Source organism: Scyliorhinus torazame, chromosome 18, assembly GCF_047496885.1.
Source record: "Scyliorhinus torazame isolate Kashiwa2021f chromosome 18, sScyTor2.1, whole genome shotgun sequence".
NCBI classification, from domain to species: domain Eukaryota; kingdom Metazoa; phylum Chordata; class Chondrichthyes; order Carcharhiniformes; family Scyliorhinidae; genus Scyliorhinus; species Scyliorhinus torazame.
In genome coordinates this window covers 75,342,525-75,369,960 of record NC_092724.1, presented here as the reverse complement: position 1 = coordinate 75,369,960, position 27,436 = coordinate 75,342,525, and the positions used below count along the sequence as shown (strand labels likewise).

The 27,436-nt window shown below is 47.6% G+C and overlaps 1 protein-coding gene across 1 annotated transcript in view; it reads right to left on the bottom strand.

Annotated features, from left to right (window-relative positions):
* Positions 1-2,897: 2,897 nt before the first annotated feature.
* galk1 (galactokinase 1) overlaps positions 2,898-27,436 on the bottom strand; it is a 48,411-nt gene continuing 23,872 nt past the window's right edge. Inside the window, exons 4-8 of the mRNA XM_072482929.1 lie at positions 27,144-27,279; positions 23,797-23,978; positions 21,645-21,795; positions 19,729-19,891; positions 2,898-5,195 (exon numbers count right to left, since the gene is read on the bottom strand). Of these exons, the coding sequence (XP_072339030.1) occupies positions 5,124-5,195; positions 19,729-19,891; positions 21,645-21,795; positions 23,797-23,978; positions 27,144-27,279 (704 nt within the window). The 3' untranslated portion in view covers positions 2,898-5,123. The remainder of the gene's footprint in view (positions 5,196-19,728; positions 19,892-21,644; positions 21,796-23,796; positions 23,979-27,143; positions 27,280-27,436) is intronic.

The following is a 27,436-nucleotide window of genomic DNA, read 5'->3' as shown; positions in this document are numbered from 1 at the left end:
AGGACTCAATGGGCCGAATGGCCTCCTTCTACACTATGTTCTATGTCTATGACTAAATGATCTGGAGATGCCGCCGTTGGACTGGGGTGAGCACAGTAAGTCATACAACACCAGGTTAAAGTCCAACAGGTTTGTTTCAATGTCACTAGCTTTCGGAGCGCTGCTCCTTCCTCAGGTGAATGAAGAGGTATGTTCCAAAAACATATATATAGACAGATTCAAAGATGCCAGACAATGCTTGGAATGCGACCATTAGCAGGTGATTAAACCTTTACAGATCCAGAGATGGGCTCACCCCAGGTTAAGGAGGTGTGAATTGTGTCAAGCCAGTACAGTTGGTAGGATTTCGCAGGCCAGATGGTGGGGGATGAATGTAATGCGACATGAATCCCAGGTCCCGGTTGAGGCCGCACTCATGTGCGGAACTTGGCTATAAGATTCTGCTCGGCGATTCTGCGTTGTCGTGCGTCCTGAAGGCCGCCTTGGAGAACGCTTACCCGGAGATCAGAGGCTGAATGCCCTTGACTGCTGAAGTGTTCCCCGACTGGAAGGGAACATTCCTGCCTGGTGATTGTCACGCGATGTCCGTTCATTCGTTGTTGCAGCGTCTGCATGGTCTCGCCAATGTACCACGCTTCGGGACATCCTTTCCGGCAGCGTATGAGGTAGACAACTTTGGCCGAGTCGCACGAGTATGTACTGCGTACCTGGTGGGTGGTGTTCTCACGTGTAATGGTGGTATCCATGTCGATGATCTGGCACGTCGTGCAGATTGCCATGGCAGGGTTGTGTGGTGTCGTGGTCACTGTTCTTAAGGCTGGGTTGTTTGCTGCAAACAATGGTTTGTTTGAGGTTGCGCGGTTGTTTGAAGGCAAGTAGTGAGGGTGTGGGGATGACCTTGGCAAGGTGTTCATCTTCATCGATGACATGTTGAAGGCTGTGAAGTCTAAATGGTCTTATCTGTGATGGATACAATAATGGAAGCAGCAAGACCACACATGACAAAATCAAAGTTTTGGGCGTGAACATGAGTTGGGATGTTTACACTGGGGAAGAGAGAGATGAAGGGAAGATAAGCGGGCAGTAAATGAGGATGGGCTGAGATGGAGGTTGAAATTCTTGAGAATGAGAAGTTATTCAATGCAAAGGTTGAGGGAGGAAAATGGAGGATATTTTACTGAGAAATTTCATAGTACTTACTGGGGAAACAAAGAATGATTACTTTAACTGAAACAAAGGATGAGAGTAAGCAAATGCACAGAGGAGAAGGGCTGGAGTAGTGAGACTGATGTGGTGATAAGAACACCAGAGATAAATGAGCAGATTGTCTGTTAATCTTCACAGAATTATGAGGTTCAAGTAGAAAGGAAAATAAGAGATTTCCTTATTAATAATCAACTGAGCAAGCGATTAACTTTGAAGGTCTATATACAAAGTCTAAAGAGGATCAATGAGAAATAAATGGTGCTATTGAATATACTTATCTTGGCAGCATCTTAAAGATGTGCAATTTGTTCCCAGGTTTTGGATGAAACATGCAAAGTCTGATTGTTCCTAGATATTCTATCCTCGGACTGTTCTCTGGATGCAGCAGTTCCTCGAATGGCCAGCTTCCAGTATTGTTCTGTTCAAGCACTGGCACAAGAGATTCCATTTTCAACCGTTGCATTTATTGCATCAGCTACAGGCTTTCTCACCCACAGGTGCCTGCTGTTACTCAGCAGTTAGTATACTTGCCTATGAACTCACAACCTTCTGACTCAAAGTCCCATTCCACGGACTTCAGCAGGAGGTCTAGGCTGACTCTCCAGGGCATTCCTGGGGGAGTGTTGCACTGCTAAAGGTGCTGTCTATCAGATGAGATGTTCAACAGGAGATCCTGTGTGTCCTCAGGTAGATGCAAGAAAATCCAATGGTGCTATTTTGAAGCAGAGCAGGAGATTTCTCTCCAGTTTCATGACCCATATACAAGCCTCGACAAGACAAATATTGCTTCAATGGTTGTGAGGAAGGAACTGAAGAGAAAAGATTTTCAGGGCTACAGCAGAAGGCTATGGGAGTGGGGCTCGGCAGTTATTTCTTGTAGAGAGCCAACCTGGATGCAATGAACCGAATAGCCTCCTTCTGTGCTGTAACCATTCTATGATTCTATGAACGATGTTAGCAAAGTACAATTGAAAGCAGTGCAATTAATAAACGTTGATTATTGCTCATAAAAACAAGGATGAACTGTGCACCCTAAAAGTCACTAGCTTTTAATGCACAAATTAGATGCATCTTACTTTCTACCTTTAAATAATCACTCAAGCATTCCCAGATGTAGGAAAGCTCGTCATTCTAAACTTACAACAGGCAAGCTCTAAAACAAAGTATTAATGCTTAGGCGGCACTGTGGTGCAGTGGTTAGCACTGCTGTCTACGACGCTGAGGACCCGAGTTCGATCCTGACCCCGGGTCACACTGTGTGGAGTTTGCATGTTCTCCTCGTGTCTGCGTGGGTTTCGCCTCACAATCCAAAGATGTGCAGGGTAAGTGGATTAGCCACGCTAAATTGCCCCTTAATTGGGAAAAAAATAATTTGATACTCTACATTTACAAAAAAGTAAATAAATAAACAAAGAATTATTGCTTAAATTCTGCAATGCTAAGTCAGAGGCATTGAAATTTGATTGAGCTGCACCTTATTTCTCAGGCACCAAATGATGTGAGGAACCACACACACCAGACGAGTGCGAGCCAATTGTACACGTGCAACTATTCCTGGTTCCTGCTCAATCAGTTTCAAGAAGTACAGTGGTTTGGAAACTCTCTGCATGTTTCCTACAGTACAACACTAACTACCCTCCAACAATGTACTTTGTTGAAGTGCTTTGATATGTAGAGTTGATGAAATGCGCTAATATAAATCCGAGTCTTTATTTGTCATGAGGTTACGGTTAACATGAATGTTTCTTTTGATATTCATTAATTTTGACCCACCATCAGCACAAAATCAGGAATTGACACATCAACATGCACAATCTTAGAAGCATTAATTTAAAATCTAAAAATGTGAACTCCCCTAATAATTGGACAATTATCCCCAATGTATGGTGCTTTATCTGTGCGTTTTATTCTGTACCTTACTCCTGTTCTATCTGAGCTTGATCTAACATGTGTCTCTATTTAGAAAGTGTTCCATTTATCAGCACTATTTGTCCCTCACTTTGAGGAGCCCAAATCATGGCTGGCCTATAAAACAAAGTACCCATTTCCAACAATCAAATTGGTCCCATTGCTGGCATTCCCTAACAGAAGAGCAGGAACTTGATTGTTGCGGTCGAAACATTGAGCACACCTGTGACTGTTTCACTATCAATGTCAACAGGCCATGCGCAGCAGCGATAATGGTTCAATTGATAGCCCATTCGTTCATCAGCAGAGTTTTCAGAGTTAGTGAGAGCAGCAGCTGAGTGGGAGCAGACCCAAACAACTCCAATTACATTTGGCCACCACTACATAACTGTTGTGAATGCTCAGTGAGATAACAAGCTTTTTCTCATGGGGAGGCGGACTGTAATATTTTGTGGATAGTATAAGAGTTGATCGAATGGAGTTGTTTTAGATGGCTAAAGGATTTGGTAGCGTAGATTGAGACAAACTACTTCCTCTGTTGGAGGAGTCAAGAGCAAAGGGGCATGAACTTGAAATTAGATTCATGGCTGTTTAGGACTGATGTCAGGAAGCATTTCTCCCTCCACATGAAGGTTGGTGGAAGCTTGGAAATCACAACTACGAAAGGAAGCTGTTGAGGGGTGAGGGGAATGGGAAGGGGTGGGAAAACGGAATTTCAAAAGCACGATTGATGGATTGCTGCTAGGTTACGGGTGTAATAGTTACAGAACCACGGCAGGTAGATGAAGTTAAGATGCGAATGTTAGGATCTAATTGAATGGTGGCACAGAATCGAAGCTGCAGGTCCTCCCATTTCACTGAAGAAATCGGTCTGAAGTTAGTCAATGCTTCTAAAAAAAAAGTCAAGTACCTTCTGTAAATGGATCAATACAGTTGTGAAATTACAGGCTATCGGATTAAAATAGCAACCAATTCAGACCACTGTTTGAGGCGTTTGTACAGCAACAACATTTTGAGCAGCAAATCAGGATTTCTCAGACAATAGCTGGATTGTGATGTTGCATGAAACGACCCGAAACTTTGCTGAAAAGCAACAAAAAAAACCTGTAACAAATAGTACCAGATACCAAGAAGCTACAGCTAATGTGTACAGTCATGGTTCACACAGCCATCTCTCGTTCACGTCTTGTCTGATTCTTTCAATACGTAAGTGCACAGCCTGGCGTGCACTGAACTATACAGAGTTCAAGGTTTGGTTCCCAATCACAACGCAGTGAGCTCTGGTGGAATCCATCCTGTTCAGGCATCAAGCAATGCCCTTAGGCGATACAAATAACCTGTCAGTGCTCACAGACTAAGCTCACTCAAAAAGAATGGCCACATGGATAAGATTACAGGGGACGGAGAGATTCTGATGCCCATGAACTCATGTGCTAGTAAAATTCAATTTCTCCAAGAACACAAAACAAAAGGCCCATTTTTACCTGCCCACAAAAGACTGTGCAATGCAGTGATGTTTGGAATGAGACATTATGAAATATCGGCTAGTGCAGAATGTTGGGAACATTGGAACAGGAGCAGAATGTCGAGTTCCTCAAGCCTGTCCCAGCATTCAGTTAGATCATGGCTGATCGGCTCTATTTTCCCTCCTTGATTCCAGAGTTTAATACCCAGCAAACAGCCCCTGGTATGAAGGCCTGGATGAAGGACTGGTTACTCCTGCATATTAGTTACAATATGGTTGTGTTAGGCTCTGTGGTACAGCACTCTATCCTGGGCAATGAGCTCCAATGGATTCAGGAGTGAGTTGGTTTCAATTCATTTCACACAGCATAAGTCAGCTATTGACGAGCAGTTTCTTCAAGGAATTTTTCTCTCTCACGTTGCTCAGTACTTCTCTTTCATAAGCAGGGATCAGGCGAGAGTTGCTTTGTTGATTATTAAATGGTTTTCTTGGCAGCAAGTTGGTTAGTGTCTGTGATGAGGTGGTGAATGGTGAGAATCTGTCCTCACAGTTTCAGTACATGGGCACCCCTGGAAGGTTTAGTGATATAGAAGGTCGCAGTTCCACTGTACCTGTCCTGTTAACAAAAGACGGCAGTTTATGGTTTACAAAGAAACTTTTGGTTAGAAAACCAATATTTACATAAAGGGTTAAAGATCTCCCACACCACGTGCCCGGGGCACTGGCCCACTGAGCCCTACGTGACCAGGTTACTGTCCCACCGATCCCCACGTGACCGGGGTACTGTCCCACTAAGCCCCACGTGACCAGGGCACTGGCCCACTGAGCCCCATGTGACCGGGGCACTGTCCCACCGAGCCCCATGTGACCGGCGTACTGGCCCACTGAGCCCCATGTGACCGGCGTACTGTCCCACCGAGCCCCACGTGACCGGGGTACTGTCCCACTGAGCCCGTGACCAGGGCACTGTCCCATCGAGCCCCACGTGACCAGGGCACTGGCCCACCGAGCCCCACATGACTGGGCACTTACCCACTGAGCCCTACGTTACCGGCGCACTCGCGCACCGAGCCCCACGTGACCAGGGCACTGCCCACCAATCCCCACGTGACCAGGGCACTGGCCCACTGAGCCTCACTTGACCAGGTTACTGTCCCACCAACCCCCACGTGACCAGGGCACTGGCCAACTGAGCCCCACATGATCAGGGCACTGGCCCAATGAGCCTCACGTGACCCGGGCACTGTCCCACCGAGCCCCATGTGACCGGGGCACTGGCCCACCGAGCCCCATGTGATCGGGGCACTGGCCCACCGAGCCCCATGTGACCAGGGCACTGGCCCACCGAGTCCCACGTGACCAGGGCACTGGCCCACCAATCCTCTCATGCCCAGGGCACTGGTCCACCAAGCCCTTCATGACTGGGGCACTGGCCAACCAAGCCCTTCATGACCGGGGCACTGGCCCACCAAGCCCCTCATGACCGGGCACTGGCCCACCAAGCCTCTTATGCCCAGGGCACTGGCCCACCAAGCCTCTTATGACCGGGGCACTGGCCCACCAAGCCTCGTATGACCGGGGCACTGGCCCACCAAGCCCTTCATGACCGGGGCACTGGCCAACCAAGCCCTTCATGACCGGGCCACTGGCCCACCAAGCCCCTCATGACCGGGGCACTGGCCCACCAAGCCCCTCATGACCGGGCACTGGCCCACCAATCCTCTTATGCCCAGGGCACTGGCCCACCAAGCCCTTCATGCCCAAGGCACTGGCCCACAAAGCCTCTTCTGCCCAGGGCACTGGCCCACCAAGCTTCTCATGCCCAAGGCACTGGCCCACCAACCCCTACGTGACTGGAAATAAGTAGAGGCAATATAGTTTTTTATTAGCATTTCTGTTTGGAGTGGAAACTACAGGGCCAGGGCCAGGAATAGATTAGATCAAATGAAAATGTGAGAGAGACTAGAGGCAAAAAGAGACTCAAGTCGCGAGACATAACAGATGCAAGATTTCTTCTAACAGGATCAGTAAAAGGAAAAGAACAAGAAAAAAAAACCCAAAGGCCTTGTTTAAGACAAACAGCAGGTGGTGATTAAAACATTGTCTACAGCAGATGAAATAATACTTTTCAAAGAGTGCCCTCTAGTACTTTGACATGAAAATCAGCGGGCAGGATTCTTTGTCGCTTGACGTGGGATCAGGAAACGCGATTGCCGGTTCTGACGCTGAAATCATGGAAGGCGCCGGTTTCACGGCAAATCACAATTCTCTGTCACCTCGACAGCGGCGCCAATGCGTTCCAGAACGCATGTACAGTAAATACTATTGGCATATCATTAGCGGGACTGACCAGGTATTCTCTGGGGCTTCCGTGATTCTCCACCTCCAATGGCCGAAGTCCCGACGATGAGGTTCACTTGTGCTTTAAAAAATTGTGAAACCGGCATCTTGGTTGATGAGGGAGAGATGAAATGAAATGAAATGAAATGAAAATCGCTTATTGTCACAAGTAGGCTTCAAATGAAGTTACTGTGAAAAGCCCCTAGTCGCCATATTCCGGCGCCTGTTCGGGGAGGCTGTTACGGGAATTGAACCGTGTTGCTGGCCTGCCTTGGTCTGCTTTCAAAGCTAGCGATTTAGCCCTGTGCTAAACATCCCCTCAGGTAGGAAACAACCCAGAGGTCGGATGCAGAGAGATCGTGGGCTATCGGGTTGGACACTGGTCGGGCTGGCGAGGGGGGGGGGGGGGGGGGGAATGGGCCGCGTGGCCGGGGACTGGGGTAGTGCCCATGGAAACACACCACCATTGCCATGGCCTGCAAGGCAGCCATCTTGCTGCACACCCCACTGACCACCCACCTTGGCCTTGGTTCTGCAGAGTGACACCGGACATATGGGTTCCTCCAAACCCGCACCCCACCCTCCACCATTCCACCCGGACACCACCCACCGGCAGTGCATCAGGCGGCCCACCCACGGACAATACCCACCGTAGCCTCTACAAGGGCACTGGACGGGTACCAGAGTGTACCGCTGGCATGGGCAGTGCCAGCCAACAGCACCTCTGGCAGCAGGGACAGACGGGGACACCCACGGTGCTGGGCAGCAATGGGGCCCGGGGCAGGGAGGGGTGGAGGACATGCAGGGGAAGGGTCCAAAGTGCCAGTGGGGGCCACCGTGTAGCTGTTAGGTACAGGGGTATTCACCATGCCAACATGTCGGCCATTTATCCCCTGCAGACAATGGACAATGAATGAAACCAGCAATCGTAGCCCCCTGCTCGTCGCTTCAATCCTGGGGATGCCCTCTGGCTGTCTGAGCTCGAGGAGGAGGAAGCTGTAGCAGCCGAGCGTGCAGCAGCGGAACAGAAGGCAGTCGGTGAGGATGGAGAGCCGGACACCCAATAGGCCGAGGAGGAGGTGCAAAGGAGGCGCCGCATGAGGCCTCGGGGGTACCGGCCGCACCCATCATTTGAGGACCTGTCGGACTGGATTGCCGTCGAAGACTCCGCCTGAGCAGGGAGACAGTGTGACATATCTGCCAGATGACGGCACAACTGGCACCGCAAGGGAATGGGGGAGGACACCGCTCCCAGTGGCCGTCAAGGTGGCGGTCGCCCTGAACCTTTACGCCAAGGGGTCCTTCTAGGCGTCGAGTGGGGAACAGTCCGAGACGGTGTACAGGTGCATCCATGCTGTCACGGAGGCCCTATATGCCAAGGCGGCTCAATACATCTATTTCTATGTGGACCAAGCCCACCAGGATGCCCGGGCAGCGGGGTTCGCCGTCATCGTCGATATGGCCTGAGTCCAGGGGGTGATCGATGGGATGCATGTCGCCCGACAAGCACCTGCAGATGACAGGCCGCTCTACACAAGCCACTCAATGACACCATCAGCTGTGCATCATGCATGTCTGCGCCTGATACGAGCAGTGTGTACGACGCCTTCATCCTAGTACACTCAACGATTTCCGGCCTCTTCAAGACCGCTGCGGTCGTGGCTGATGACGCCTATCTGAAGGCCACAGACCAATGCGGAGACCCGCTACGACACCGCCATGCAGTGACCAGGGGCACGATAAAGCAGTGCTTCGGCATCCTGAAAATGCGATCAGATGCCTGGACCACTCTGGAGGGGCCCTCCAGTATGATGCTGAGAGGATCACCCGCATCGTGGCGGCCTGCTGCGTCCTCCACAACATTGCGCAATTGCAATGTGGAGAAGAAGGATGAACGCCAGTCCTCGTCTGACGAGAAGGTTGATGGGGAGGGAGAGGATGCACAGGAAATAGGGCCCAGGCCGCACGACATATGTGCGGCAGGGCCAATGCGCATGGGATAATGATAGACTCCAGGTTCACCGACTAGGGGGGGTGGGGGTTGGCCAGGAGTGCGGACATCGTATCCCCACCCTACAACCTCCCTCCCGGTCTGGAATCCCCTCTGTGATCTGTGATTCATACCTGCTGCACTACAGGTTGGCAGCAACAGCGGGTCTGGTCCATGGGATGCAAGATGAAAACAAGATGTTCTGGGATGAGCTCTGGTGCTCTGACAATGTCTTACTCCTGTCCACAGAAGCCCTTTCCAACATCTACCTGGACGATCCGTGCATACGAGCTGATCATTCCATCACTCAGTGCCATCGGATACCTGGGGTGGTGGAGATGGGAACGGTCAGGGGGGAGGGTGGTGACCCCAGCCTATCCACAACGTCCGGGGTTTGAGGGTCAGAAAATTACGACGTTAGACAGTCCGACGCATACAGCCCAGAATGTGGGTAGCTGGTGGTCTCAGTGGCCCAGGCATACAGCCATGGCGCTGGAATGGGTGCTGGCAGGGTAGGGGTTCAGCCGCCTTCCTAGTGGGGGGCTTGAGTTGTGTGTGTGTTGACGGGGTTGGTGCCGGGGCACAGCGTTGCCTATTCTGGCCGCCCTGAGGAGGTCATGCAGTTTTTCCCGCAGTGCAGGACGGTGTTACTCGTGGCGCTCAGGGCCTCTGCCACCTGCACCCACCCAATCATGCCTCACGGCAGCGGCTGACAGCCTCCTGCCTGGGCTGGGGTACAGTGTGGCCTGTCCCTCCTCCACTGCATCCAGGAGAGTATTGAATTCGGTGTCTGAAGCGTGGTGCCCGCGTTTCTTGCGGCCATCTTGTTGGCTGGGATGTTGTCTGAGGGGAGTGAAGTGAGTATATGCGGTTGCAGCTTGTCAGCCTCCTGAACGTCAATCGCGAATCCAGGAATCTGGCACCATTTCTCATGAATCAATTGTTTCCACGTGGCGCCGGTGCTAGCCCCTTATCAGTCGCTGAATTGATCCAGGTGTGCCACCAGTTTTGCTATCATGGAAGTCCACGAACCCTGCCCCGCCGTCTCAGGAATGGAAAATCCAGCCGAGTCTTTCTAATTGGACTAAAAGTTAGTACAGACCCCTCAAATGGATTAACCATGTCCAAGAGTGATTAGAGATACAACAGAAAAGATTAATGAAGCATTGTCTCATTTTGGGGAGGTACCTAAGAGCCAAAGTGTTCCAGTCGACTGAAACACATGAAGACAGTTCCCATAGTTTAGCAAGGATGATAGAGGCACACCTGGCAACTACAGCTCCACTGACAGAACCATTCCAAAGCCACAGTCGGCCAGACCGGGTCAGGATGGCTGATTTCCTCCCCTAAAGGACATTAGTGAAAGCTGAGTTTTTACGACAATGGTTTCATGGTCATCATTAGACTTTTAGTTCCAGAATTTTATTGAATTGAAATTTCACCATCTGCTGTGATAGGTCTCTGGGTTACTAGTTCATTGACAATATAATTTTGTTCCAGTTGAAACTGGGCAACTGGATTTTCAATTCATCCAATAAATAAATTGCAGCCTACCCCTAATCTATGGACAAACTTAGATAGTGCCTCAAATAAAAGCAAAAAAACTGCAGATGCTGGAAATCGGAAATAAATCTTCGAAAACAGCCTGCCATTTTCCTCAACCAAGAATTCCCCCACTGTGGTTGATAGGGCTCTCAACCTTGTCCGATCCATTTCCCGCACCTCTGCCCTCACCCTTCCCCCTCCCTCACAGAACCATGACAGGCTCCTTCTTGTCCTCATTTTTCACCGAACTAACCTCCGCATTTAAAGGATCATCCAACATGAGGCTACCGCCAAACATATCTTACCATCGCTCCCCCTTCAACATTCCAGAGACCACTCCCTCCGTGACATCCTGGTCCACTCTTCCATCGCCCCGAACCCTTCATCCCCTTCTCACAGCACCTTCCCTTGCAATTGCAAGAGATGCATCACTTGCCCCTTTACCCCCTCACTGTCCAGGGGCCCAAACACTTTTCAGGTGAAACTGCATTTCACCTGCACCTCCTTCAATTTGGTCTACTGTTTTGCTGCTCCCAATGCAGTCTCCTCTACATTGGAGACTAAACGCAGATTGGGTGACCTCTTTGCGGAATACCTTTGCTCCATCCGCAAGTACGACCCCAGCCATCCTGCTGCTTTCCCTTTCAACGTAGCATCTTGCTCTCATTCTCACATGTCCACCCTAGGCCTGTTGCAATGCTCCAGTGATGCCTAATGCAAACTGGAAGAACAACACCTCATCTTCCAATTAGAACATATAGAACATAGAACAATACAGCACAGAACAGGCCCTTCGGCCCTCGATGTTGTGCCGAGCATTGTCCGAAACCAAGATCAAGCTATCCCACTCCGTCATTCTGGCGTGCTCCATGTGCCTATCCAATAACCGCTTAAAAGTTGCTAAAGTGTCCGACTCCACTATCACAGCAGGCAGTCCATTCCACACCCTAACCACTCTCTGAGTAAAGAACCTACCTCGGACATCCCTCCTATATCTCCCACCCTGAATCTTATAGTTATGCCCCCTTGTAACAGCTACATCCACCCGAGGAAATAGTCTCTGAACTTCCACTCCACCTATCCCCCTCATTATCTTATAAACCTCTATTAAGTCGCCTCTCATCCTTCTCCTCTTCAAAGAGAAAAGCCGTAGCTCCCTCAACCTTTTCCTCATAAGACCTACCCTGCAAACCAGGCAGCATCCTGGTAAATCTCCTTTGCACCCTTTCCAATGCTTCCACATCCTTCCTATAATGATGTGACCAGAACTGCACACGATATTCCAAATGTGGTCTCACCAGGGTCATGTACAGTTGCAGCATAACCCCGCGGCTCTTAAACTCAAGCCCCGTTAATAAACGCTAACACATTACAAGCCTTCTTCACGGCTCTATCCACTTGAGTGGCAACCTTCAGAGATCTGTGGACATGAACCCCAAGATTTCTCTGTTCCTCCACATTCCTCAGAACACTGCCGTTGACCCTGTAATCCACATTCAAATTTTTTCTACCAAAATGAATCACCTCGCACTTATCAGGGTTAAACTCCATCTGTCATTTTTCGGCCCTGCTCTGCATCCTATCAATGTCTCTTTGCAGCCTACAACAGCCCTCCACCTCATCCACTACTCCACCAATCTTGGTGTCATCAGCAAATTTACTGACCCACCCTTCAGCTCCCTCCTCCAAGTCATTGATAAAAATCACAAATAGCAGAGGACCCAGCACTGATCCCTGTGGTACACCACTGGTAATTGGTCTCCAGTCTGAAAATTTTCCATCGACCACCACCCTCTGTCTTCTATGTGATAGCCAGTTACTTATCCAATTGACCATTTTTCCATCTACCCCACACCTCCTTATTTTCTTCATGAGCCGACCATGGGGAACCTTATCAAACGCCTTACTAAAATCCATGTATACGATATCAACTGCTCTACCTTCATCTACACACTTAGTTACCTCCTCAAAGAATTCAATCAAATTTGTGAGGCAAGACCTACCTTTCACGAATCCATGTTGACTATCCCGGATTAAGCTGCATCTTTCCAAATGGTCATAAATCCTATCCTTCAGGACTTTTCCATTATCTTCCCGACCACCGAAGTAAGACTAACTGGCCTATAATTACCAGGGTCATTCCTATTCCCCTTCTTGAACAGAGGAACAACATTCGCCACTCTCCAGTCCTCTGGCACTATCCCCGTGGACAGCGAGGACCCAAAGATCAAAGCCAAAGGCTCTGCAATCTCATCCCTTGCCTCCCAAAGAATCCTTGAGTATATCCCATCTGGCCCAGGGGACTTGTCGACCCTCAGGTTTTTCAAAATTGCTAATACATCCTTCCTCAGAACATGTACTTCCTCCAGCCTACCAGCCTGAATCACACTCTCATCCTCAAAAACATGGCCCCTCTCCTTTGTGAACACTGAAGAAAAGTATTCATTCAACGCCTCTCCTATTTCTTCTGACTCCATGCACAAGTTCCCACTACTGTCTTTGACCGGCCCTACCCTCACCCTGGTCATTCTTTTATTTATCACACAAGAGTAAAAAGCCTTGGGGTTTTCCTTGATCAGACCCGCCAAGGACTTCTCATGCCCCCTCCTAGCTCTCCTAAGCCCTTTTACATAAGAACTAGGAACAGGAGTAGGCCATCTGGCCCCTCGAGCCTGCTCCGCCATTTAATGAGATCATGGCTGATCTTTGTGGACTCAGCTCCACTCTCCGGCCCGTACACCATATCCCCGAATCCCTTTATTCTTTCGAAAGGTATCTATCTTTTTCTTAAAAACGTTTAAAGAAGGAGCCTCAACTGCTTCACTGGGCAAGGAATTCCAGAGATTCACAACCCTTTGGGTGAAGAAGTTCCTCCTACACTCCATCCTAAATCTACTTCCCCTTATTTTGAGGCTATGCCCCCTAGTTCTGCTTTCCCCGACCAGTGGAAACAACCTGCCCGCATCTATCCTATCTATTCCCTTCATAATTTTATATGTTTCAATAAGATCCCCCCCGCATCCTTCTAAACTCCAATGAGTACAGTCCCAGTCTACTCAACCTCTCGTCATAATCTAATCCCCTCAACTCTGGGATCAACCTAGTGAATCTCCTCTGCACTCCCTCCAGTGCCAATATGTCCTTTCTCAGGTAAGGAGACCAAAACTGAACACAATACTCCAGATGCGGCCTCACCAACACCCTATACAATTGCAGCATAACCTCCCTAGTCTTGAACTCCATCCCTCTAGCAATGAAAGACAAAACTCGATTAGCCTTCTTAATCACCTGTTGCACCTGCACACCAACTTTTTGCGACTCGTGCACCAGCACACCCAGGTCCCTCTGCACAGCAGCATGTTTTAACATCTTACCGTTTAAATAATAATCCATTCTGCTGTTATTCCTCCCAAAATGGATAGCCTCACTCTTGGCAACATTGAATTCCATCTGCCAGACCCTAGCCCATTCACCTAACCTATCCAAATCCTTCTGCAGACTTCCGGTATCCTCTGCACTTTTTGCTTTACCACTCATCTTATGTCGTCTGCAAACTTTGACACATTGCACTTGGTCCCCAACTCCAAATCGTCAATGTAAATTGTGAACAACTGCGGGCCCAACACTGAAACTTGAGGGACCCCACTAGTTACAGGTTGCCAACCAGAGAAACACCCATTTATCCCCACTCTCTGCTTTCTGTTAGTTAACCAATCCTCTACCCATACTACCACTTTACCCTCAATGCCATGCATCTTTAGTTTATGCAGCAACCTTTTGTGTGGCACCTTGTCAAAAGCTTTCTGGAAATCCAGATGTACCACATCCATTGGCTCCCCGTTATCTACTGCACTGGTAACGTCCTCAAAAAATTCTACCAAATTAGTCAGACACGACCTACTCTTTGTGAACCAATGCTGTGCCTGCCCAATGGGACAATTTCCCTCCAGGTGCCCCGCTATTTCCTCCTTAATGATAGATTCCAGCATTTTCTCTACAACCGAAGTTAAGCTTACCGGCCTATAATTACCCGCTTTCTGCCGACCTCCTTTTTTAAACAGTGGTGTCACGTTTGCTACTTTCCAATCCTCTGGGACCACCCCAGAGTCTAGTGAATTTTGATAAATTATCACTAGTGCATTTACAATTTCTCTAGCCATCTCTTTTAACACTCTGAGATGCATCCCATCAGGGCCAGGAGACTTGTCTACCTTTAGCCACGTTAGCTTGCCCAATCGAGGTTTGGAATCGATAGGATAGATGTGGGCAGGTTGTTTCCACTGGCGGGTGAAAGCAGAACTAGGGGGCATAGCCTCAAAATAAGGGGAAGTAGATTTAGGACTGAGTTTAGGAGGAACTTCTTCACCCAAAGGGTTGTGAATCTATGGAATTCCTTGCCCAGTGAAGCAGTAGAGGCTCCTTCATTAAATGTTTTTAAGATAAAGATAGATAGTTTTTTGAAGAATAAAGGGATTAAGGGTTATGGTGTTCGGGCCGGAAAGTGGAGCTGAGTCCACAAAAGATCAGCCATGATCTCATTGAATGGCGGAGCAGGCTCGAGGGGCCAGGTGGCCTACTCCTGCTCCTAGTTCTTATGTTCTTATGTAATACTGCCTCCTTAGTGATTACAATCATCTCAAGGTCCTCACCTATCATATCTTTATTTCCATCAGTCACTGGCATGTTATTTGTGTCCTCCACTGTGAAGACTGACCCAAAAAACCTGTTCAGCTCCTCAGCCATTTCCTCGTCTCCTATTATTAAATCTCCCTTCTCATCTTCCAAAGGACCAATATTTACCTTAGCCACTCTTTTTTGTCTTATATATTTGTAGAAGTTTTTACTATCTGCTTTTATGTTCTGAGCCAGTTTACTTTCATAGTCTACCTTACTCTTCGTTATAGCTTTTTTAGTAGCTTTCTGTTGTCCCCTAAAGACTTCCCAGTCCTCTAGTCTCCCACTAATTTTTGCCACTTTGTATGTTTTTTCCTTCAATTTGATACTCTCCCTCACCTCCTTAGATATCCACGGTTGATTTTTCCCCTTTCTACCGTCTTTCTTTTTTGTCGGTATGAACCTTTTCTGAACACTCTGAAAGATCGCTCGGAAGGTTCTCCACTGTTCCTCAACTGCTTCACCATGAAGTCTTTGCTCCCAGTCTACCTTAGCTAGTTCTTCTCTCATCCCATTGTAATCGCCTTTGTTTAAGCACAAAACACTAGTGTTTGATTTTACCTTGTCATCCTCCAACTGTATTTTAAATTCCACCATATTGTGGTCGCTCCTTCCAAGAGGATCCCGAACTATGAGATCATTAATCAATCCTGCCTCATTACACAGGACCAGATCTAGGACCGCTTGTTCCCTTGTAGGTTCCATTACATACTGTTCCAGGAAATTATCCCGGGCACATTCTATAAACTCCTCCTCAAGGCTGTCTTTACCAACCTGGTTAAACCAATTGATATGCAGATTAAAATCTCCCATGATAACCGCTGTACCATTTCTACATGCATCCGTTATTTCTTTACTTATTGCCTGCCCTACCATCCTGTTACTATTTGGTGGCCTATAGACTACTCCTATCAGTGACCTTTTCGCCTTACTATTCCTGATTTCCACCCAAATTGATTCAACCTTGTCCTCCATAGCACCAATATCATCCCTTACTATTGCCCGGATGCCATCCTTAAACAACAAAGCTACACCACCGCCCTTACCGTCCATTCTATCCTTTCGTATAGTCTGATACCCTTGGATATTTAACTCCCAGTCGTGACCATCTTTTAACCATGTTTCAGTAATGGCCACTAAATCGTAGTCATTCACGATGATTTGCGCCATCAACTCATTTACCTTATTTCGTATACTACGAGCATTCAGGTAAAGTACACTTATGCTGTTTTTTATGTCTTTGTTATGAATTCTAACACCTTGATCAGTAACTTTTCGCAATTTATTTTTCCTCTTACCCTTTCTCCTAATTTTCCTAGTCTTTGAACCCATATCTCTACATAATAACCTGTCACGTAACCTGCTGCCTTGATCGCCATTAACCATTATACTGTCCATAGCTTTACGCTTCCCTTCCCCGCAACTTTCTAGTTTAAAGTCCTTGTGACCAGCCTATTTATCCTATTCGCTAGAACACTGGTCCCAGAATGAAGACCGTCCCAACGGTACAGGTCCCTCCTGCCCCAGTACAGATGCCAATGCCCCATGAAATGGAATCCCTCTTTCCCACACCACTCCTTTAGCCACGTGTTAACTTTCCTAATTTTCTCAACCCTATGCCAATTGGCACGTGGCTCAGGTAGTAATCCAGAGATTATAACCCTGGAGGACCTGTTCTTTAATTTAGTCCCTAGTGTTTGATAATCCCCAAACAGGTCCTCTTTCCTAGTCTTACCTATGTTGTTAGTCCCAACGTGGACCACAACAACTGGATCCTCCCCCTCCCTCTCCAAAATCCTTTCAAGCCGATCAGAGGTGTCCCTCACCCTGGCACCGGGCAGGCAACATACCATGCGGGACTCTCGATCTGGCTTACAAAGGATGCCATCAATCCCCCTAATTATAGAATCCCCTACAACTACCACTTGTCTTTTTGCTCCCCCCCTCTTGAATGGCTTCCTGTACCACGGTGCAGTGGTCAGTCAATGCATCCTCCCTACAGCCCTCTTCCTCATCCACACAGGGAGCAAGTACCTCATACCTGTTGGACAAGGTCAAGGGCTGAGGCTCCTCAACTCCTAAACTCAGGATCCCCCTACCTGCCTCCCTTGCAGTCACACCACTCTGTCCCTGACCACTGTCCGAATTAACAGTACTTATTCTAGCGGGTGTGACTGCCTCCTGAAACAAAGCGTCCAGGTAATTTTCTCCCTCCCTGATGTGCCGCAATGTGTGCAGCTCGGTCTCCAGCTCATCAATTCGAGCCGAAGTTCCTCGAGCAGCCAACACTTGCTGCAGATGTGGTCACTGACGGTCTCAATGGGATCCACCAGTGCCATCATCATACAGCAACAGCACATCACCTGTCCAGCCATATTCAATTAGTTAATTAATTTAAATAATTTTTTTTTTTTAATGTTTTATAGAACCTCAAGGGTAAACCCGAACACCAACAAAAACACAGCCCTCTCTCACCACTCACCCGAACTCAGTCACTCACCTAAACTCAGATGCACTCTGTTCCAATCAGCACTCCGTGACTAAAGGCACTCCTGCCACACCTTTTGTGCACTCACTTTGCGCTGTTTTCGCTGTCCCGGCTCTCTCTCCTCCCGCGCTGTTTTCGCTGCTCATTCCTTGCTACCTTGCAACCCTCAAGCGACCCTACTGAACCTTGTTTTCTCATCCTTACATACTCTTCCTTTTTCCTCTTGACAAGACATTCAACCTCTTTTGTGAACCGTGGTTCCCTCACATGGCCATTTCCTCCCTGCCTGACAGGGACATGCCTATCAAGGATACGCAGTATTTGTTCCTTGAACAAGCTCCACTATTCATTTGTGCCTTTCTCTGACAGTTTCTGTTCCCATCTTATGCTCCCTAATTCTTACCTAATCGCATCATAATTACCCCTCCCCCAATTATAAACCTTGCCCTGCCGTATGGCCCTATCCCTCTCCATTGCAATAGTGAAAGACACCGAATTGTGGTCACTATCTCCAAAGTGCTCTCCCACAAACAAATCTAACACTTGGCCCGGTTCATTACCCAGTACCAAATCCAATGAGCCCCCCCCCCCTCTTGTCGGCCTATCCACATATTGTGTCAGGAAACCCTCCTGCACACACTGTACAAAAACTGCCCCATCTGAACTGTTCGACTATAGAGGTTCCAATCAATATTTGGAAAGTTAGTCACCCATGACGACTACCCTGAGACCTCCACACCTATCCATAATCTGTTTTGCAATTTCTTCCTCCACATATCTATTACTATTTGGGGGCCTATAGAAAACTCCGAACAATGTTCCTTGTTCCTTTCCTATTTCTAACTTCGGCCCATATTACCTCAGTAAGCAGATCCCCTTCAAACTGCCTTTCTGCAGCCGTTAAACTATCCTTGATTAACAATGCTACACCTCCACCTCTTTTACCACCTTCCCTACTCTTACTGAAACATCTATACCCCGGAACTTCCAACAACCATTCCTGTCCCTGTTCTAACCATGTCTCCGTAATGGCCATAACATCGTAGTCCCAAGTACCAATCCATGCTCCAAGTTCACCTACCTTATTCCGGATGCTCCTTGCATTGAAGTAGACACACTTCAACCCACCTTTCTGTCTGCCGGTACACTCCTGCGACCTTGATACCCTCCTCAGTACCTCACTACTCTCGACACTGGCTTCTGAACTAAAGCTCGTTTTCCTAGTCCCCTGACAAATTAGTTTAAACCCCCCCGAAGAGCCGTAGCAAATTTCCCTCCCAGGATATTGGTGCCCCTCTGGTTCAGGTGCAAACCTTCCTGTCTGTACAGGACCCACCTTCCCCAGAATGTGCTCCAATTATCCACGTACCTGAAACCCTCCCTCCTACACCATCCCTGCAGCCACGTGTTTATCTGCACTCTCTCCCTGTTCCTCACCTCACTAGAACGTGGCACCGGCAACAAACCAGAGATGACATGTTTTGTCCTGGCTCTCAGCTTCCACCCTAGCTCCCTAAATTCCTGTTTTAAATCCCTGTCCCTTCTCTTACCTATGTTGTTGGTACCGATGTGTACCACGACTTGTGACTGCTCCCCTTTAAGGAGTCTGAAAACCTTCTGATTAAGCGCATTACCGCCTTCTGGACTCAACATTGAGTTCAACCGCTTCAGACAGTAGACTTGCCCCTCCATCTTAACCCCACTCCTTTGTGTAGTTGGTTGCTTTTCTGCTCCCTGGTCTGTCCCAACAAAACTCCATCCCTCCCCCACGTGTCCACCTGTCCCCTGCTGTTCACTTGCTCCCATTAACATATTCTGCCACTCTTCATTCCTTAATGACACCTTTAACACTCCCCTTCTGCCTTACGTCTTTAACAAGTTTGTCAATATCTCCTCTGACCTGACAAATCCCGGTTCTATTCTGCCCACCTCCTCTTCTCATCCCCCTTCCCACCTCATCATTCTTTACACTTCTACCTTGCTTCAGTTCTGCAGAAGGGTCATTTAGACTCGAAACATTAACTCTTTCTCTCTCCACAGATGTTGCCAGACCTGCTGAGTTTATCAAGCACTTTCTGTTTTTGTTTGAGCCTCGACCTTTTTAATTGTTACCTTAATCCGCTGGATCGTTTTTTCCACTGCTGCAGCATCCACTAAGGTAACTGTGCAGCCACCAAAACCGCCTCCAGTCATCCGACTGCCGTAGACCCCCTCACCGTCCATCGCTGCAGCAACCAGCTCATCCAGCTCTGGGCAGCTAACCTCATAATCATCTCTGTAAAACGGAAGGACATAAGAGGGGAGACACCATCCCGGTTAATCCCAATGTTCTTCCCTTTCCACCGTGAAAGTATCAACCCAAGGTGCTGGCAGCTGACATTTTCCCTCTCTCTTGGCACCTATGCCTGGATAAAGGCTGGATAGTCCAGTCCAAAGATGGGCAGGTAAGGTGGATTGGCCATGCTAAATTGCCCTTCGTATTCAAAAAGGTTAGGTGGGGTTACTGGGATAGGGTGGAGTTGTGGGCTTAGGTAGGATGCTCCTTCCCAGGGCTGGTGCAGACTCGATGGGCTGAATGGCCTCCTTCTGCACTGTAAATTCTATGATTCTATGATAACAAATACAAATAAGATCCTCAGTCAATGTCACAGGCGACCCCTTGCCCATGTGTACATGCAATTGCAGCTTCCTCCCATCAGTGAATCAGAGCAGGGACCCCCTCTGATTTTCCCATCACTAATCCAGGACTGTAGAAGCCCAATTGTACAGAACTCAAAACAACCTAAGTGAAGCCACACATGGCACACACACAGATTAAACATGGAATCCCAATGTGATTTACATCAATGTCTGACGTATGCTTAGGAGGATTGTCCTATCTCATTACTTGATGTCAGACTTGTGTAGATGTCTAGTCCCAAAATTACTCCATCACATATTATTTGTCAATATCAATCAGCTGTGTTGGTCCATGCAGTATGAAATCAACAGCACATCATTTGGTGCATGCCTACACCAAGCTGAGATTGGCACTTGATATAAATGTAGCACTGGTTGTTCAGATTGCGGTCACTGGCAAATGGCAGTGACATTTTCAAATCACTTGGTGATCTTGATCACTTGGGCAGCCAAAGACTCCCTGCCATGCTATTCTAAATTCCAGCTTTCCAAACATCTGCCCGTATTGAAGAAGAATTTGGAACTGTATATTGCCCAGTACAGTACTGATGCGTAAAGGATTGCTACTGTATAACACTGGAGTACAGTACTGGTGGGTACAGGTCTGTCACTGTATAAGACTGGGGCACAATACTGGTGGGGACAGCTCAATCACTGCCCAGTACTGGTGTGTACAAGTTTGTCACTGTATAACACTGGGGCACAATACTAGTGGGCACAGGTCTGTCACTGTATAACTCTGGGGTACAGTACTGGTGGGTACAGGTCTGTCTTATAACACGTGGGTACAGTACTGGTAGGTACAGGTCTGTCACTGTATAACACTGGGCTACAGGCCTTCCTTTGGTGATAGTAGTGGGAGAAATTAGAACTTCATAGCATCACATGAAAGGTATATCACAGAATATCAAAATATACTAGGTTACTATTTTTAATATCCGTATTGGTATCGCAAATATATCTAAATAGTGGCTGGAAGACTGTGAATGGTAATGAATGGCAATTCTTGGCCAACATGAAGGAAGAGTGTCTTCACCACATCATCTCACAGTCCCATCCCTCCATCTCCACACCATATTCAATTTGATTCCCGGCTTGGGTCACTGTCTGTGCGGAGTCTGCAAGTTCTCCCCGTGTCTGCGTGGATTTCCTCCGGGTGCTCCTGTTTCCTCCCACAAGTCTCGAAAGACGTGCTGTTAGGTAGAATTGGATATTCTGAATTCTCCCTGTGTGTACCCGAACAGGCGCCGGAATGTGGTGACTAGGGGATTTTCACAGTAACTTCATTGCAGTGTTAACGTAAGCCTACTTGTGACAATAAAGATTATTATTATTAGATTCTAATTTACCTCAGTGAATTGTGGCTTTCCACCATCAGCTTCCCAAACTCCTGGTAATCTCTGGATGTCAAAGCTTTGGCCGCATCAGCTGTCCGTTTGATTTCACTGATCACATGACGGGCCCTGCAATACACGTCCGCATCTAGATGTGCCTCAGCCGCTGAGAGTGTGAGAGAGAAAAATGACAGAAGGAGTGGGGGGAGGGGAAAGAGAGAGGGAAAAGACATGAGTGAAGAAGAGAGCGCAAGAGGAATGTGACCAGTGAAGAGATATGAAGACAGAGACCATAAGCAAGGGGTATGGTGAGGAAGAGAGCGAGAGGGGGCACAAGAGGTAGAAACCGGTTACAACAAGGGAAGAATAGGCATATATTTCTGTTGTACTTTTCAATAATGTACTTCAGGATTTCCAAAAGTGCTTTACAGCCAATAAAATGCATTTGAAGTTTTGTAATGTAACAAATGAGATACTCAAATTGTGCACTGTAAGTCCCCACAACCAGAATTGAGATAAACTTGCTGCATTTGCTTCCTTTGGAAATGGGGGAACAGTAAGGCATCTAACAGAAGATTTCAACATTATGAAAGCATTGACAAAAAAAATCCAGTCAAATGGCTGACCTTGTAACTGGATACAGACCTCTGTCTGTGTTTTATAGTAACAATTTGGGCATGCACGATTGGGAAATTTGCAGACGACACGAAGATTGGCTGAGTGGTGGACAGTGTAGAGGATAGCTATAATCTCCAAAATGATATTGATGGGTTGGTGGAGTGGGCAATAAAGTGGCAGATGGAATTTAACACAGAGAAGTATACGGTCATGCATTTTGGGAGGTCAAACAGTTGTAGGGAGTACACAATAAATGGGAATATACTAAGTGGGGTAGATGAAGTAAGAGACCTTGGTGTACAAGTACACAGGTCCCGAAAGGCAGCAGTTCAAATGGACAAGGTTGTAAAGAAAACACATGGAATGCTCTCCTTCATTGGCAGAGGTATAGAACATAAAAGTAAGGATATAATGTTAGAATTGTATAAAACACTGATGAGGTCACAATTGGAGTATTGTGTGCAGTTCTGATCACCACATTACAGAAAGGATGTAATTGCTCGAGAGAGAGAGAGAGAGAGAGAGAGAGTGCAGAGGGTGTTTACAATAATGTTGCAAGGCCAGGGCTAGAAAGGTGTAGCTACGAGGAGAGATTTTCCTTGGAACAAAGAAGGCTGAGGGGTGGCTTAATTGAGGTGTACAAAATTATGAGGGGAAGTCATAGAGCGGACAAAATATTTTTTTTTCCCTTGGTGGAGAATTCTAGAATGGTCCTTGACAGAGGGTAGGTCCAGTTCCAGTATCAAGGGAACTTTGATGACTGGGGATATAGATTCACGATAAGTGGCAGAAGGTGGAGAGGGGACATGAGGAAGGACATTTTTACGCAGAGGGTAGTGGGAGTCTGGAATTGGCTGCCCGAGTTAGTAGTGAAGGCAGAGACACTAAACATTTTTTTAAAAGTATCTGGATCTGCACCTTAGGTGCTGTAAGCTACAGGGCTATGGACCGGGGGCAAGACAGTGGGATGAGAAAGGGCACCTGGGTGTCTTCGGGCTGGCATGGACAAGATGGGCCGAATGGCCTTCTGGCAGGGTCACGCATGACGGTAAGGTCGGAGCTGAGGAACCAGACAAAGCACAATCAAAACAAGTCCTCAAAGCAGATCAGGTAGAAGATACTCATAAGCTATCAATGGCTGCGATGGCAGATGAAGGCAACAGTAGGGATATCCCCAGGCATTAAGGTTCCCTTGATTCTCGAACTGGATCGACCCTCTGTCAAGGACCGTGTGTCTGCTGATGTGCAACAACATACCCATATTAAAAGATGAAAAGATGTCCTGCACCAGGTGTCTACACAAAGGAAATCGCCCCCCCTCCCCCCACCCCCAGCATCACACTGACATGCCCTGCAGCGATCAGTGGGAGGAAATGGCAACAGGACTATAAGATCTAGGAGTCCCTAGCTTCGGACCAGCAAATAGTCAGTGGTTTGATTCAGTCATCTCCCTGTTGGAATAGGAACTGGAGAGCATTTTGGCAGCTTTCTTTACGACTGAGCAACCCCCTTAAAAAAACACAAGTACAAAAGCCAAGCAAGCATGAACCTTTCAAATCAGTCATAGAAACATCTCGGAGACTCTCTTTCTTGAGCGCCTTTGCAGCCTTCATGCATTGCATGCGCCGAGTCGGGTACTCGCTGCCTGTTAGGGTGTGACGCACATTGGAGTTTGTGATCAGGACCACCAGGTTTGGGTCAGTGAGGGGCACAGGGGTCACTTCCAAAGATCTGAAATTAGAAAAGTATACGGTGAAACACCTTCAACCCAATAAATTCAATGTTTCACTCCAAGGGCAACGACAAGCACAGATCCCAAAGCACAATCACAACAAGATGCAAAGAAATTTTGTGATTCATGCACAGCGGCATAGTGGCACAGTGGTTAGCACTGGCACCTCAGAGTCAGGGACCCGGGTTCAATTCCGGCCTTGAGTCACTGTGTGTGTGGAGTTTGTACGTTCTCCCCGTGTCTGCGTGGGTTTCCTCTGACTGTTCCAGTTTCCTCCCACAGTCCAAAGATGTGCAGGTTAGGTGGGTTGGCCTTGCTAAATTGCCCCTTAGTGTGCAGGTTAGGTGGGGTTAGGGGATAGGGCAGGGGATGGGTCTGGGTTGGTGCTCATTCGGATGGTCGGATCAGACTTGATAGGCCGAATGTACAAGAATACCCAAATCCCTGTACTGTAGTATTGTCCCATTGCCACTAGAGGTCAACGTAGTCTACAGAACGAAAACAGCATGGGACAGAGATAGAGCTTTCAAACACAGAGAAAATGAGTGAGTGAAATAAATAAGCAAAGAAATAATTTCCCCTGCTCAGAACATCATTGTACCTCACCTCCAGTCAGGAGCATTAAATTGTCTGCAAAAGCCTCACATGTGGAACTTTCTGAATGCCTTATTAAAATTCCTGCAGCACTCCCTACTGAATAATCCCTCATTCACGAAGATAATTAGATGCACAACTTGAAATATATTTGGATCCCGTTTGGCTCTCAAATTAGTGAAATTTGACCTCTTCAGTGACCACTTGTATTTTTTGATCATGAAGATGGAGACCATCCCGTCAGCTGCCTCTGTCACTTCCCACCCTTCCTTTAGTCCGACTCCCTAACGCCCCCTGACTCCTCCGCCTTTGCTGGAGCTCACCTTTTGCTGAAACCTTATCCATGGGTTTGACTAATACAATGCATGCCTGGCTGACTTCCCATCTTCTGATACTCCACAAGGTTAAGGCCAGTAAAAACTCTACTTCCTACATCTCAACTCGCATTAAGTCCTGTTTGTTCAACATCCCTGTGCTTGCTGAATTGCAAAATCAGAGTCAACAATTCAGTTTTCAAATTTTCATCCTGGTTTTCAAATTCCCCTATGATCTCTCTGCTCCCTATTTCTGTAATCTCCTCCACCCCAAAACCCTGAAGGATATCTATGCTCAATTCTTGAACATCCCCTATTTAAAGCTCTCCAGCATTTGCAATCATGCCTCCAGCTCTGCAATTCGCTCCCTAAATCGAGCTACTGCCTGCATTAAGGCACGCCTTACCTCTTTGACCAAGCTTCTGGTTATCTGACCTATTATCTCCTTCTGTAGCTCAGTGCCAAATTTCACTTGATAATGCTCCCGTAAAACACCTTGAATCGGACACTGAAGGAGAAAAGTAGCGAAGGAATTTTTTCATGGCACATGATGAGAATTTTGAATGAGAGGCAAGAGTCAGGGAAGTTGAGTAAGGGTGATTGGACGATCGAGGTCAGCCCACCATCGCAATATTCCAGATGGGGCGAGCGGTGAAAGGTGAAGTGGCTGCATTTAGAGAGAGGGTGGAGGGTGTTACCATCCTCAGCCTGGACTCCTTCAAGCCTTTGATGTTGGTTCAATCGTTCACATTGAAGTGATGGATGGCAAAGGCCTTGTTCTCAAATAAATGGACATTCAGGAGGGACACGAGGGATGGAGATCTGATGATGTGGTTCACCGGGTCGGCTTCGGTAGGAGTACACTGCATAGGAAGGCGGTTGGAGTGGCTAGCCCCCAGTGGACAGGCTGGCCGGGGGGGGGGGGGGGGGGGGAGATTACGGGGAGGGTAGGATGGGGGAGTTGGCTTTTAAGGAGGCAATGGGTAGTGCCAACCTCCTGAGGGTGACAGGGAAACTATAAAGCTTCTCTAAGAGGGAGTGAAACCTGATACAGCAGCAAATGTTTAGGATTTCTACAGGGTTAGGCAGGGACTTGGCAGGGAAGAGTACCTAAAAGGAGAGAAATGAAAAGAGATAAAAGAAGAATGGTGTCCATCAAAAATTAGTTGGAAGTAGGATCGGATGTGGCATGGCAGCCAAAAGGTCTAGGCGAATAAACACAGTAAAATCTCAGTTACACGTGCATGTTTACATAGTAATTTGTAGGATTCATAATGTCTGACAGTATAGTCCTGGATAGTCCAGTGCAGAAACATCATCTTGATGTCCAGAGAAGTCCAGAAATTTGGAAGGTAAATTTGAGAAAAGATCCAGTGCCCATTGAGCAAAGCCAAGGGCAGCCAGTTGCAGCATGAACACTTGCTGTTTAAACTGGAACTTAACATTTCACTGGCTGTATTTTTGCCCGAGCTAAGTTAACAGTGGAGGAGAGGAGCTTGGGGGAGAAATGGCAAGAGGATGGCAGGAGACAGTCAAGGACAAAGAACAAAGAAAGTACAGCACAGGAACAGTCACTTTGGCCCTCCAAGCCTGCGCCGACCATGCTGCCCGTCTAAACTAAAATCTTCTGCACTTCCGGGGTCCGTATCCCTCTATTCCCATCCTATTCATGTATTTGTCAAGATGCCCCTTAAACGTCACTATCGTCCCTGCTTCCACCACCTCCTCCGGCAGCGAGTTCCAGGCACCCACTACCCTCTGTGTAAAAAACTTACCTCGTACATCTCCTCTAAACCTTACCCCTCGCACTTTAAACCTTTGCCCCCTAGTAATTGACCCCTCTACCCTGGGAAAAAGTCTCTGACTATCCACCCTGTCTATGCCCCTCATAATTTTGTAGACCTGTATCAGGTCGCCCCTCAACCTCCTTCGTTCCAGTGAGATATAATGTAATATAATGTAGGGAATTTCCTCAGGAACTGACCACCCAGGAGTCATCTTGAAGTACCAGGTAGAACTTCCCAGCTCTGCCACCCATCAGCCAGGACTTTTAGGTGTTTTATCTGAGATCAAACAGTACAGTGCTCCGTTGGTATTAGAGTGTCAGCCTAGATTTGTGGCTCGAATGTCTGGAGAGGGACTTGAACCCACAAACTTCTGACTCAGGTGAGATAACTAACTGTGACATCAGAATCACACAGATTGAATCAAACCATCAGCCATCCTCAGCAGGGTCAAATTTCATCCTTGGCTCACCTGCAGTCAATAAGCAAGGCGTGATCCTTTTTCCCCATCACTGAGATGAACTGGTCCATGATTCCACAGGGCATGGAGGCAAACGTATGCTCAGCTTTCTGACAGGCCAGGGCCTTTTCCAATAAATTTCCATCGTCTGATGATCAGAAATTTGAAACATGGTCGTTAGCGCTGCAGAATATGCACTGTGCTTCCCGACACCAGGATGCACTCGTCCTGGATACCAATCAAACCAAGGGGATATGGAGATAGAGGGGAAAATGCCAGTTAATCGGGCATGATCTGTTTGAATG